Source organism: Aquarana catesbeiana, linkage group LG07 (assembly GCF_042186555.1).
Source record: "Aquarana catesbeiana isolate 2022-GZ linkage group LG07, ASM4218655v1, whole genome shotgun sequence".
Classification (NCBI taxonomy): domain Eukaryota; kingdom Metazoa; phylum Chordata; class Amphibia; order Anura; family Ranidae; genus Aquarana; species Aquarana catesbeiana.
The window spans coordinates 168,728,686-168,743,609 of NC_133330.1; the positions used below are offsets into that span (position 1 = coordinate 168,728,686).

At 43.0% G+C, this 14,924-nt stretch overlaps 1 protein-coding gene across 1 annotated transcript in view; it reads right to left on the reverse strand.

Moving 5' to 3' along the window:
- The window catches only part of PLA2G4A (phospholipase A2 group IVA), a 396,740-nt gene that overhangs the window by 50,570 nt on the left and 331,246 nt on the right, over window positions 1-14,924 (reverse strand). The window contains 1 exon segment of the mRNA XM_073592869.1: window positions 10,647-10,831. Coding sequence (XP_073448970.1) covers window positions 10,647-10,831 — 185 coding nt within the window.

Here is a 14,924-nt window from a genome sequence, read left to right on the forward strand (position 1 = left end):
AGCCTGGTATTGTGCGATTTACTGATCATGGGTGCAATGCTTTGCAGGCTGCAGTGTAAAAAAAATAATAAATGCACATTTTTTTACCTGCACAAACATGTGCAGTTATTTTGAACACGGGGATGTCCTCAATAGGGATGGTTAGAGTCTTGGTAAGACAGGAAATTGCTTGGCCTACAATGGGGGCAGTTTAGTTTTCTATTTTTTTTTTTTTTATTTATAGGAACTCATCTAATATTGCTAACTAAAACATTTTGGAGGAGCAAAAGACTTTACTACTCTTCAACACCAGTTAGAATAGGGAATGCACTATTAAAGTCTTAACAGGTTGGGGCTTTTTAAAGAATGCAGACTGGTAACTTTGTTCATAGCTGATGCTGAGGTAGCTCCATGTCTAGGCTTAAGTGGACTGTGTCAATAAAGAATGAAATGGTATTCTTAAGCTTTGGTGATATGTTTGTAGATTTAGACTCTGTGATCCAATGTTGTGCTTAATCCACGCTTGGCAAAATAATCAATCAAAATAAATGAAGGTGAGAAAGTAAAAAAACAGACTGCAGCACTCATTGATATTGACAAATAAATACTGAAAGACAACAGAAAAAAATAGTGTTGCGCTGTCAGGAAAATGTCTAATTCAATATATAGTATATAACAAACAAATCAAAAAATAATAAAGTCCTATAAACAAATAAATAATCAAAGTCTACCAAAAGTGTGCAAAATCTTCATGCAGCTTCTGTGCACCAACCACCAAGTGATTATAATGCTGCTTACTAAATCCTTAGACCCCACAACTTAAGAGGTCTAAATCAGCATTTAAAGGAGACAGATCCCGAATGGATGGACGGCTCAAGCTCTCTTCCTTTTCACACCTCAGCAAGCCTCAAGCTATACATATACATACATACATATATATATATACATATACAGTGGGGACGGAAAGTATTCACTCTTTGTTATATTGCAGCCATGCTAAAATCATCAAATCAAAAGTTCATTTTTTTCCTCATTAATGTACACACAGCACCCCATATTGACAGAAAAACACAGAACTGTTGACATTTTTGTAGATTTATTAAAAAAGAAAAACTGAAATATCACATGGTCCTAAGTATTCAGACCCTTTGCTCAGTATTTAGTAGAAGCACCCTTTTGATCTAATACAGCCATGAGTCTTTTTGGGAAAGATGCAACAAGTTTTTCACACCTGGATTTGGGGATCCTCTGCCATTCCTCCTTGCAGATCCTCTCCAGTTCTGTCAGGTTGGATGGTAAACGTTGGTGGACAGCCATTTTTAGGTCTCTCAAGAGATGCTCAATTGGGTTTAAGTCAGGGCTCTGGCTGGGCCAATCAAGAACAGTCACAGAGTTGTTGTGAAGCCACTTCGTTATTTTAGCTGTGTGCTTAGGGTCATTGTCTTGTTGGAAGGTAAACCTTTGGCCCAGTCTGAGGTCCTGAGCACTCTGGAGAAGGTTTTCGTCCAGGATATCCCTGAACTTGGTCGCATTCAGCTTTCCCTCGATTGCAACCAGTCGTCCTGTCCCTGCAGCTGAAAAACACCCCCACAGCATGATGCTGCCACCACCATTCTTCACTGTTGGGACTGTATTGGACAGGTGATGAGCAGTGCCTGGTTTTCTCCACACATACCGCTTAGAATTAAGGCCAAAAAGTTCTAGCTTGGTCTCATCAGACCAAAGAATCTTATTTCTCACCATCTTGGAGTCCTTCAGGTGTTTTTTTAGCAAACTCCATGTGGGCTTTCATGTGTCTTGCACTGAGGAGAGGCTTCAGTCAAACCACTCTGCCATAAAGCCCAGACTGGTGGAGGGGCTGCAATGATGGTTGACTTTCTACAACTTTCTCCCATCTCCCGACTGCATCTCTGGAGCTCAGCCAAAGTGATCTTTGGGTTCTTCTTTACCTCTCTCACCAAGGCTCTTCTCCCCCGATAGCTCAGTTTGGCCAGACGGCCAGCTCTAGGAAGGGTTCTGGTTGTCTCAAACATCTTCCATTTAAGGACTATGGAGGCCACTGTGCTCTTAGGAGCCTTAAGTGCAGCAATATTTTTTTGTAACCTTGGCCAGATCTGTGCCTTGCCACAATTCTGTCTCTGAGCTCTTCAGGCAGTTCCTTTGACCTCATGATTCTCATTTGCTCTGACATGCACTGTGAGCTGTAAGGTCTTATATAGACAGGTGTGTGGCTTTCCTAATCAAGTCCAATCAGTATAATCAAACACAGCTGGACTCAAATGAAGGTGTAGAACCATCTCAAGGATGATCAGAAGAAATGGGCAGCACCTGAGTTAAATATATGAGTGTTACAGCAAAGGGTCTGAATACTTAGGACCATGTGATATTTCAGTTTTTCTTTTTTAATAAATCTACAAAAATGTCAACAATTCTGTGTTTTTCTGTCAATATGGGGTGCTGTGTGTACATTAATGAGGGAACAAAAATGAACTTAAATGATTTTAGCAAATGGCTGCAATATAACAAAAGGTGAAAAATTTAAGGGGGTCTGAATAGGTTCCTTCCCCACTGTATATTCTCACCAAAAAAAACACATACCAAGGAAAGAGAAAGTAAATCGCATAGTGAAGACTCTCTTGCCCCTTGGAAGACGTCCTGTTGGACAAAACAAGCGTAGGGCATAGTTATCACGCCTGTCTAGGGAGTTGGTGCTGTGCAATATGCTTGTCATACTTTGTTTTGTGAGTACCCACTTAGATTTAGACTACTCCTGTACTAATTACTCAAACAAGCATAATGCACATTCCTCATTCACTCCAATCACTGGAGGCAGCAGGGAGTCCGAATGAACATCTTGGAGGATTAAGATGTGGATGCAGCTGAAGGCAGCAAAAGCTGAAAGATGGTAAGCACATGCACAGTAAAACCAAACCAAAGAGAGGCTGTACAGAGGCTGTGCAGGGGTGCAAGGTATGTAAGCCTTGTAAAAACTGTGCCAAATAAAAAAAAAATGCTGTGGGAACAGACTGGGCATAAAAGCACACACCAGGCTCCCATACTAAAGGGTGAAAACACTGAATTACTCAGTGGTAGTTCTAAGACCTGCACACACCAGGAGTCACCTCCTAGTAGGGCACTTTAGGGGTAGTTAAGCAAGATCCATGGGACTTCAGGCCCCATCCAGCCAGACTTTAGCCTCACAGTGGACATACTCCCTAAGGCGTTTTCAGGGACAGGATTTCACCAGATGATTGCACAACAGCCCTGGACATTACACCAAGGGTGTCTAGGACATCACTTAACACAGAGTCCAGTGCTTACAGGGCACATTAAAGGCCAGCCTTGACCCTTCTTTAAAGTGTAGTATGTTTTGAAAAGAGTTTTTATTGCGCACATATCATAATAAACAGACATTACAGTGGTTGGGATTACAATTTCCAACAAGACATAAATAAAAAATTACATGCCCATCACAGTATTATCACAAATATATGAATCCGTCTTTTAGTTTTATTTCTGCAATGTAACTGTGCATTTTTTTTTTAAACATAAAAAACACCAAAGAAAGGGGAGAACCCCCCCCCCAAGAGAAAAAAAAAGGGAGGAGAACCTCCCATAACAGTGAAACAGAACTAATTTCCCCCCTGAGATGTCCGCACCCTAGTGCCTCCTGCATTAGTCAAGAAAAATCTCATGTTCCAAACTCCGCAAGAGAGAAAGGGAACCCACTCCCCCCTCCATTCATGGAATCAAGAACATAAAAACAGCAGCCTTTACTGTCCACCATTCAATGACTCTCCCTCATCCAATGTATTTTTCGAATCCACCCATCTAAACCAAACCTTCCTAAATTTTTTGGGAGCTCCCCTAGCTTCATATGTCATTTTATACATGAGGACGTCCACATTAACTATTTTTATCCACATTCCTAATGTCAGCTGTTCTTCATAAATCCAACGTCTGGCAATAAGTTTCCGCACCCCAAAGTATAAGATCCTAAGGAATAGCTTAGTATATGTATTCATCTCTTCCTGGTCAAAGACCCCCAGGAGACAACGTAAAGGTGAGCAAATGTTAGGTAAGGCGAATTTATCGCAAATAAATTCAGTTACCTGCGACCACAGTGGCCTTACCTTCCTGCATTCCCAGACCATATGTATGAAAGTGCCCTTTGTCTCCTTGCATTTATGACAGAGAGCTGTTTCTTTTCTTTGCATGTTGTATAGTCTAACAGGAGTATAATATTGTTGATGGAGGTACCTAAACTGAATCATTTTGTCTGTGGATGAGATAACAGTCACCACATACGTATCCAGTACCTCCTGCCACTGCTCCTCCGACAACTCCGGGACAACCTCTACCCATCGCTGCTTGGCTCTAACTGTTATTATCTTTATTCCTGGTCCCACCGCCCCATAGTATCTAGAGATTCGCCCAGATGGTTCGGGGTCTATCAAAGCCTTCTCCAACTCCGTATTCTGGACCAAAATTGTGTCCCCCCCAAACTGCACTCTTGCTGCATGTGTCAACTGCAAATACCGATACGCCCATGTTTTGGGTACATTAAACTGGGCTCTCAATTGATCAAAGGTGGCCAGCCGATCATTCTGACAGATCTGATGTAGGTACTTTATACCATATTGCGCCCAGGTCTTTTGTCCATCTGGTAATTTCAAAAATTCCCCCAGGGACCCATTGTACCATAGCGGATTATTCGGGGACAGTGCCAATGGCGTATCTTTTCGCCATTGGGAACATATGTGAAATACTTTCCCAGGAAGTGCCAGGACTGATCCCATCTTCTTCCCCGGAATGCCCTTTCTATACAGTATATTCTGGAGGGTTTCCTTAGAAGTAGCCAATGCCGCCTCAAACAAGGTAGTGGCATTGGGTTCCTGTGGGAACAGTCTCCAGTGCAAGAAAACTAATTGGGAAGCCATAAAATATGAGCGCAGATCTGGAAGTGCCAACCCTCCCATTGTAACCGGCAGTTTTAGTATTGCCAGGGACACTCTAGGCGCCCTGGCCCCCCAGAGTAACCCCACAACAATTGAGTCAATATGTTTAAATATCCGTAACGGCACAAAAACAGGGGAGTTCGAGAGAATGTAAAGAAACTTGGGCAGAAAAATCATTTTAAATAGATTTATCCTGCCCAACAAACTGAGCGGCAGCAGGTTCCTCCATCTCTGTACCTTCTCTCGAAAATTTCCCACAATGGGTGACAGGTTGTTCTCCAGATACCTAGAGATGGGAAGCTGGACCTCAACCCCCAAGTACCTGAAAGAGGTGGATAATGGGATAGGACACTCTGAGGGAACAACCACTTCTTTATCTATAGGGAATAGAGAGGATTTCTTCCAATTTATACGGAAACCAGAGTAATCCCCGAAATCCTGTATCAATTGAAAGGCTGTAGAGAGTGAGGGTCCTGGGTCCTGCAAGTATAGCAGCATGTCATCTGCATACAGTGACACTCTTTCCTCAAATTCCCCAATCCTCAAGCCAGTCAGAGCCGTAGTAGATCTTAATTTAACTGCCAGAGGCTCAATCGCCAGGGCAAATAGGAGGGGCGAAAGAGGACACCCCTGCCTAGTGCCCCGGAATATTGGGAAAGGATCCGAGATTATGCCATTGATCCTCAGTCTAATCAAGGGATCCGTATACAGGAGCCGTACCCATGAAATAAAAATAGGGCCAAAGCCAAATGACTCCAGGAGGTGAAACAGATAAGGCCACTCCACGGAGTCAAAGGCCTTCTTTGTGTCTAAAGAAGCCACCATTCTAGTCCCAGAGTTGTCGTGAGTCGCCTGGAGGTTTAAGAAAAGTCTTCTAATATTCATTTGTGCGCAGCGGCCTTGTATAAATCCTGTTTGATCTGCGTCGACCAGTTTCGTGATGACTGTTTGTAATCTACTTGCAAGAACTTTGGCCAGAATTTTTGTGTCAACATTCATCAACGAAATCGGTCGGTAGGAGTCACATTCTCGGGGGTCCTTCCCCCCTTTGGGGATCAGGACCACCAAGGCCTCTCGCATTGACGGAGGTAATCTACCGTCCGATTTCGCCGCATCAAACACCCTTAGTAGCCGAGGGGCTAATCCATACCTAAAGGTGTAATACCACTCAGACGGGAGACCATCCAAACCCGGGGATTTCCTTGGCGGGAAGGAGGCAATTGCCTTCGCCACCTCCTCCACCGTAATATCAGTTTCCAGTGTGTTTCTATCTTCCATGGTCAGCTTAGGGAGATCAATGTCATTTATGTAAGTCAGCAAATCCGCTGTCCCCCGAGGAGTACAAGATTTGTATAATTCAGTATAGAATTGGACAAAGATTGTTAAAATGTCTGCCGAATCGCATATGTCCAGCCTGGAATTATCATAAATCGACTTAATATGTACCGGCACATAATCCGGACGCGCCAAGTATGCCAGAAGCCTGCCATTCTTGTCGCCAAATTCAAATAGACGCCTGCGTTGGGCCAGGCAAAGTTTTGTGGTACGTTCCGTAAGGAGCGTCTTGTACTCCCTGGTTCTCATGCGTGAAGTCAGCAACCTCTCACTAGTGGGGTCCCTAGTATATTCCGCCTCTGCAGATGTCACCTCAGTTTCCTTACTCTGTATGGTGGAAGCTAACTGCTTCTTAAACCCGTGGACCTCCGCTATAAACACTCCCCTTAGTGTGGCCTTAAAAGCCTCCCACTGAAGAGGAGGAGTTCCAAAACTACCATTTTCTACCCAGAACTGTTTAATGGCCTCCGAGCACTTAATTATTATATACTCCTCCTGAAGCCAACTCGCTTCCATCCTCCAGAGGCGTATACCCGGTTTCGGTCCTAAATTAAGTTCCAATAACATCGGAGAGTGGTCAGATATTGCTCTGGGTAGATAGGAGACCTTGTTGACCATATTAATTCCCTCGCCCTCCGACAGGATAGTGTCTATTCTGGAAAGAGTCTTGTGGGATTCCGAATAGCAGGAGTACTCCCTCACCTCAGGATGATGGAACCGCCAGACATCTTTCAGCCCATGAGTAGACATCCACCCTGCAAGGGGGGTTGGTGCATCAGCTTTACCCCCCAATCTATCCAAAGTTGGTACAGCCACAGAATTAAAATCCCCTAAAAGAAATATTTTCCCTTCTGCCACCTCATAAGTGGCCTGCATCATGTCATCTAGATGAGTTACCGAAAAGGGAGGAGGAACATAAACATTTACAATTGTTAGCAATGTATTCATCACCTTTAGCACCAGAATAACATATCTCCCCTTAATGTCAGTGCGAACAGCTTGTATAGTTATGGGGAGAGCTTTAGTTACTAAAGTGGACACCCCCCTCGCATATGAGGAGTAACTGGCATGATAAGCTCCAGCTATGTGAGCCCTTTTTAGAGAAAGAAGTCTGGAGCCCTGAAGATGCGTTTCCTGGAATAATATTATTTGGGGTTTGTACTTTTTAATATAGTCAAATACTAACGATCGTTTAAATTTTGCATTTAAGCCTCTGACATTCCAGGTCAAAATGTTAAGCTTTACCTCCATAATGTAAGTGAGATAGAAAAAAATTGGGGGTCATTCCCCTTCTGAAATAAAGGACACGGCGAAGACAGCAGGGCTCCAAACCTCCCCTCCCACAAATACAAATCACAGTATGCATGACTAAATACACCAAGTGCAGACCATCCCAGACAAATGTAAACATCACTTCCCCAGTAAACAAAAAACCTCCCCTCCCCCCCTCCCTGCACCCAGCCCCAACCTGCTAGGCACTTTTTTCCCATAACCTGAGTTCAAAAAATAGGCAGCAGAGATGCGACTTAAAACTGTCGCATAGAACCAGTTCCTTTACCGGAGCTCTTGAGCAAAAAAAACACAGTTCCCCTTGCAAAAAAAGGAGAGAGAAAAAAATAAAATAAAAAGAAAAACACACTTTCCTGTTATCCGGATAGGAAAACAAACTCTTTCTGTGGCCAATATATCTTCCTTTAGAGCAGTTCACAGACACATCATCAAACCAGAGGCAGAAGGCAGCATCAAGTGGTTCAATAGCAAAAGTTCTCCATGGTTGTATCTTCATAGCAATGGCTGCCTGACAGGAGAGCTGGTAGAATAGTTATTCAGACATATGAACTTCCATCAGCCACAGGGCTTTCCCAGAAGGCTCAAACGCTTCAAATGGAAAATAAAGGTAAGATGACCAAGAAAAAATAAACAGAATCAGTCACTTCAGTGGTAGGGCAATCCAGAAAGGTAAAGGTAAATGTCATCCCTAACACATCTTGCCTGTCACCCCCTAATCTCTCTGGTGGGGGATCACGGTGAGCGAGAGGCAGATTTACCCCTGCGATTTCCACGTGTATCTAGCCATTCTGAAGCTTCAACGGGGTTTGTAAAAAAATATGTTTTTCCATTTTCTACTACGCGCAGTTTAGCAGGATACAGCATACTGTAGATCAGGTTGAGGTCTCTCAATCTCTTCTTTACAGGCTGAAAAGAGGCCCTTTGCTTCTGTGTGGCCGCAGAGAAGTCAGGATAGATCGATATTCGATAGCCATCAAACGATAGTTCAGGGCCAGTCCTGGCCGCACGCAGTATATTCTCACGGTCACGAAAGTGGAGTACCTTCGCTATCATGGACCTGGGAGGGGCTCCCTTCGGTGGCGCCCGGCCTGGAACACGGTGTGCCCTTTCAATGGCGAATAGCTTCGTAAAAGTGCCAGGTTCCATGTGATCAGTCACCCATTGCTCTAGAAATTCTTCAACTCGTCTCCCCTCCGCACCTTCAAGGAACCCCACCAGTCTTATGTTGTTCCTTCTCATGCGGTCTTCCATGTCAGCCATCTTTAAAGTGTGCTCAGACAGGGTCTTTTTTGTCACCTGCGCAGCTGTATCTAACGGCCTGACAACATCTTCTAGAGAGGCAATGCGACGGTCTGAAACTTCCGCTTTTTCCCTTAGTTTCTGCATATCATGCTTTAGAAAGGAAAACTCCATCTTGAGGCCCTCAAAATGATCAATCAGCTTAGTTTGGCAGCCCTGTATTGCATCCATAATCTGAGCCAGGGACGGTTCCTTCTCCCTCTCCACTTCCACTGCTGGTCTGCCCCTGACATCCTGCAGCCTGTCTAAGGATCTCCCCCTTCTCAGTGTTCCACCTTTTTGGGGTTTAGGACTCACCCTGACCAGTGTGGAAGGCAGCTGAGGTGAGCTCTCCTCAGTCCTCTGCAGCGGCGGCCATTCCTCCTCCTCCTGTGAGCCGGCGCCATTTTGGGATCCCCAGGCATATCGCGCCAGTCTTTCTCCTGCCGTTTTGGGCCAGGGGGGGCCGTATTTTACCATCCCCGAAGGTTCCCGAGGGGTCCCCGCACACATCCCCTTAGAGTCTGCACAGAATTGGGGTGCCTCTGTTCCAGGATCAGCACAGGATCGTAGGTCTGTGAACGGAGCTCAGAGCTTTCCCTCCTCACATGCCGCGCGCTGGCTCCGCCCCTAAAGTGTAGTATGTGTACGGTCTCCAAGTTTATGCCAAAGATCAAAAGCTGCTTAGTTGCACCACAGAAAGTGAAGAATCTTGCTTGAATAAATAAATGTCTTAGACAAAATAGAAAAGGTTTTTCTTCTCACAGAAAAGAAAGAAGATGTCCATTCTCCTAGGACACTAGCTAAAAAGTGGCCAGTCCCCAGAGGCAGCAGCATAAAACAATAATTATTTCTGTTTCATTTAATGTAGGTTTAGGAAAGCTTTTATTAAAATAATACCCGGTGATCCTACCATGAAGATCTTTGTTAACTTTCTGTTATAGGCAATAACATGCAAATGGCTGAATGAGATCAGCAGCAGTGAGATGCAAAATAGAATTTTAAAAAAGAGGTGACAATTTTATTTTTATTTAAAATTTTGAAACTTTGTACGATATATTTGTACGAAACTACCAGTGTGGCTGTTTTGATTGTTTTGGTATGTTTGGTGTTTCAGTGGCTGCAGGATTGACTGCTTCCCCCTGGCTGGCCCAAAAAGGTCTGGATGTTAATGGAAAGGAGGAGCATAATCAGCAGCTGAATATTCATACGGCCCTGACCATTCCTTGGAAGGGAATTGTTTGCTGTGCGAAAAACGACTGGAAAAATGATCCGGGAAATCCACTTAGCGGCCCCTACAGGGGTAGCACTACATATACAATGGTTTAATGTGTGTATAAAAAGTGATTCTGAATTTGTATATAACAGATAGCTCCATGTATGGAAAAGATTCTTATCAAATCTTAAAGAACTGTTGCTTTCACAACACTCGCTGGCACTTGCATACTAGTACAAATTGTAAATGTTTGTCATCATCTATATAGGCTATATGTGCAAACAAAAATCAGTGCACACTAAATTCATTTTGCAAACGTCTAGAGAAAACTATTAAAGGTTTGAAGTCACAGATTTTTTGGGGTAAATGCTCTTTGCAAGATGTAATTATTACAGGATAGAAAAGCCTTTTCAATCCATGAATAGAATGGTACGGGTGCAACCAACCCTTGGGGTCCTTTGTTGCCAAAAGTCAAAAGAACTGGAAATATTTTCTTACTACCAAAGAATAAAACTAGAACATAGGAAAAGGCAGCAGATTACGGAAAATGCAGACTATGCTTATATAATTATCATTATAATATTGTTTACCTTGAATGGGGGGCTTGAATCACTTGGCCTTGCAGAAAAATCAAAGGAGATGATCAAATCCACTCCCCGTTGAGGTCTTAGGATTAGAGGGTATGGTAGATTGAATGTTAATCCACTATCTACAATATGTATTTTCTTGCTTTTCACATCCAGTGGCTCGTAAATCTGTTCAAATTCATCAGGGTCTGTAATTATATCCAAAATTAGGTCAATACCACTGTAAAATATAAACTACACACCTAGTACATGTGAACTTTACATCTCATATACTTATTCGGGTTTGACTGACAGAAAATACTAGGAATGTTTAGTTATATATTCTGTTCCAATATTTTTTTATTAATGTTTTAAGACAAAATAAAAAAAGGTAGGTACAAGTGCGAAAATCATTAGATTTGACAACCTAGGTTAGATTACATTGGTCATATCTAAAGGCAATTTTTAACGGCTTGCCAACCAGCAGCCGTAGTTTTACTGAGGCAGAATGGCACGGCTGGGCGATACAACGTTATGTTACTCGTATCGCTTCGCCTTTTGACCACCAGAGGCGCACGCCCGCAGCGTGTGCCTGACCCCGAAGCGAGTGCCCTGCGGGCGCGATGTCCACCGGGCTCCCGAGATCGCTCGTGACAGAGCGAGAACCAGGATCTGTGTGTGTAAACACACAGATCCCAGTTTTTTCAGGGGAGAAGAGACAGATTGTGTGTTCATACTATGTATGGACAACGATCTCTGTCTCCTCCTAGTCAGTCCCACTCCCCCCACAGATAGAACACAGACTAGGGAACACAATTAACCCCTTGATCACCCCCTAGTGTTAACCTCTTCCCTGCCAGTGACATTTACACAGTAATCAGTGCATTTTTATAGCACCGATCGCTGTATAATTGAAAATGGTTTAAAAAAAGTGTCAAAAGTGTCCGATGTGTCCACCATAATGTCGCAGTCCCAATAAAAATCTCAGATCGCTGCCATTACTAGTAAAAAAAAAAAAAAAAAAAAATTAAAATGCCATAAATCTATCCCCTATTTTGTAGACGCTATAACTTTTGCGCAAACCAATCAATATATGCTTATTGCAATTTTTTACCAAAAATATGTAGAAGAATACATATCGGCCTGAGGAAAAAATTTGCTTTTTTGATTAAAAAATGTGGGATATTTATTATAGCAAAAGGTAAAAGATAGTGTTTTTTTCAAAATTGTCGCTCTTCTTTTGTTTATAGCGCAAAGAATAAAAATTGCAGAGGCGATCAAATACCACCAAAAGAAAGCTCTATTTGTGGGAAAAAAAGGATGTGAATTTTGCTTAGGTACAGTGCTGCAGTTAATTATGGAGGATACACTCATTTCAATACTATTGAGCTACAACTACACAAGCGATATCCCTTGCATTCACTCAGAGGGGAAGACAAATACTTTTAGACCACCCACCCTAGACATAGCAAGAAGGCAAACTATATCAGCATGTAAGCGGGTTGCAATTAGCCAGTTAGGTGCTGTCCCGGACGGGAGTGTAAGATTTAAAATTTTACCAGTTCTTTGGTTTTTGGTGGGTATTTCTCTGTGCCCGACCCACTGATCCTGTGTTATAAAAGGTGTGATAGTGGCCCAGAGCGGAGAACCCCAAGAGAAAAATCAGGAGGGGGGCCCTCATGAGTAGAGCTGAGACCCAAGGCCCGTAAGGGAAAGCCGAGAGAGCAGCACATATGAGGAACAAATGAATGTTGCTTTCCACTGCCGTGAAGGAAAGGTCATTGGAACTTGGGGTTCACCCTGAAGACACCAGCTGCTGCAGAATGCCATGGATGGAATCTGTATTATGCATAGACTCCAGATTTGCAGGTATGCTGGGGGAGCACATAGCCTGAGCTAAGAGCCACACACACGGGCCGAACATGCCTTGCATCGAGCCTCTGCGGATTTAATAACTTCAAGATTTTTGTGGTCAATAAGGACAGTTATGGGATGTGTGGTGCCCTCCAGAAGGTCTCCATTCAGAGGTTTCTTTTATTGCTAGAAGTTCTTTGTTGCCGATATTAAAGTTATGTTCTGCAGTTGTCATTTGGCGGGAATAGAAGTGCTCCAATGGCTGTATTGGAGGCATCTACTTCTACTATAAAAGGGAAGTTCTGGGATAGGATGTACCAGTACAGATGCAGTGGTGATAATGTTTTCAGATGTGAGAAAGCCATTTCTGCCTCTGGACCACTGGAAGCATGCCTTCTTTCTTGTCACACAAGTAATGGGAGCCACAATTTCAGAAAAGTTTTTATTAAACCTCCGGTAAAAGTTTGCTAACCCCAAGAACCGTTGCACATCCTTTATGTTCCTCGAGGTAGGTCAGCCTAGGATGGCTGGGATCTTGCTGGAATCCATGTTCAACCCTTCAGGAGAGATGATGTAGTCCAAGAACTGTAAACGGGGCTGTTCAAAATCACATTTTTTTAATTTAAATTTAATATATAATTTATTTTGTCGTAATAGTTCTAAGACAGTACGGATATGATCCCGGTGCTCCTGTAAATTGGTTGAAAGGCAAGTATATCATCCAGATAAGCCACCACAAATTGGTCTAACAAGTCTCTGAAAACATACTTTATGAAATGTTGAAAGATAGCTGGTGCATTACAGAGGCCAAAGGGCATTACTAGGGATTCAAAATTCCCATATCTTGTCCGAAAGGCTGTCTTCCATTCATCTCCAGGTTGGATGCGATCAAGCATTTTAAAAAATCTATGCTGTTCTTAGTCTCTCGAATAGTTCTGAAATTAATGGAAGTGGGTAATGATTCTCGACTGTCATTTTATTTAATTCTCTATAATCAATGCATGGGTGCAGGGTTCCACCTTTCTTTTCAACAAAGAATAGTGGGGATCCAGCAGGGGAAGTTGAAGGGCAGATAAACCCCTTCATCAGATTTTCTTGTAGAAAGTCCCTTAATGCTTTCAGTTCTGGCTCAGAAAGGTTGTAGAGGTTACCAAAGAAAATTAGAGCACCTGGCACAAGCTCTATTGGGCAATCATAGTCTTGGTGTGGTGGCAATTGGTTTGCATTTTTCTTATCACAAATGTCTTTAACGTCTTGGTACTGGGGGGCAATCTTTCCAGGTTAGTCAATGTCACTCCAATAACAGTGGGTGAGATGCCTTTCATTAGACAATTGTAACTGACAATGTTCAGAAGAGGTTTCTGGCCTGCCATTCAACAGTGGGGTTATGAACCGATAGCCATGGTATTCCTAAAATAACAGGAAATTGAGGAGGAGAAATCAGGTTGAAAGATATTAACACTTGATGTCCAGGCTCGATACTTAACTGCAGAGGAACAGTCTCATGAGTGATTTCTTTGGAGGGGAGTAGAGAACCATCCACTGTCTCCATATGTATTGGGGATGGTTTAGGTGTTTGGGTGATGCAAACTTCAAATCCACAAAGTTACCACCAGCCCCGGAATCCAGCATTGCTGAGGTGGAGAATAACTGGTCTCTCTTTAAGAGTGACGCTTAAAGTAAAATGTGGGTGATGCGAGACAATCTCATTTTCTTTTTGTGTTACGGAAGACAAGGGTTGTGTAATAGATTCTACTTGTTCCCTAGATAGGACAATTCTCTTTGACCGGCCGCTGCAATGGTTTGTCTTGGTCATCTTGATTTATTTGGACACATGAGGGCGTAGTGATCTGACTGACCGCAATAGATGCAAAGATTCAGTTCACGTCTGTGTCTCTTTTCAGCAAAGCATAGAGCTCCAACCTGCATAGGTTTAGGTTCAGGTTCAGGTTCAGGTTCGGGTTCAGGTTCATAGCTCGCAAACGATTTAGCCGTAGATTGACAAAAGAAACGAGGAACTAAAGTTAACAGATCTTTGTTTCTCAAATTGCCTCTTGATAGAACGTCTATCGATCCTAATGCTCAATGTAATAGTTATCAAGATCATTGGGCATATCTATTCTGGAAAGTTCATCCTTTATATTCTCAGAAAGTCCTTTTCTAAAGTGAAAGTGCTTTGCACTGTCATTCCAGGTGGTATCAGTTACCCATCAACGAAATTCGGCAGCATATTCAGCAACAGGACGTCTTCCTTGGCGCAAGTTCAGTAAAACAGTTTCAGCAGTTGCTCTGTGATTCGGATCATGGAAAATTAAATTTATGTTTGTCACAAACCCCTTGAAATCTACTAGAATCTCATGGGCTTGCTCCAAGTATGGGGAAACCCATGCCATGGCCTCATCAATGAACAGAGCTATAATAAAGTCTGTCTTGGAGCGTGGAGTTGCA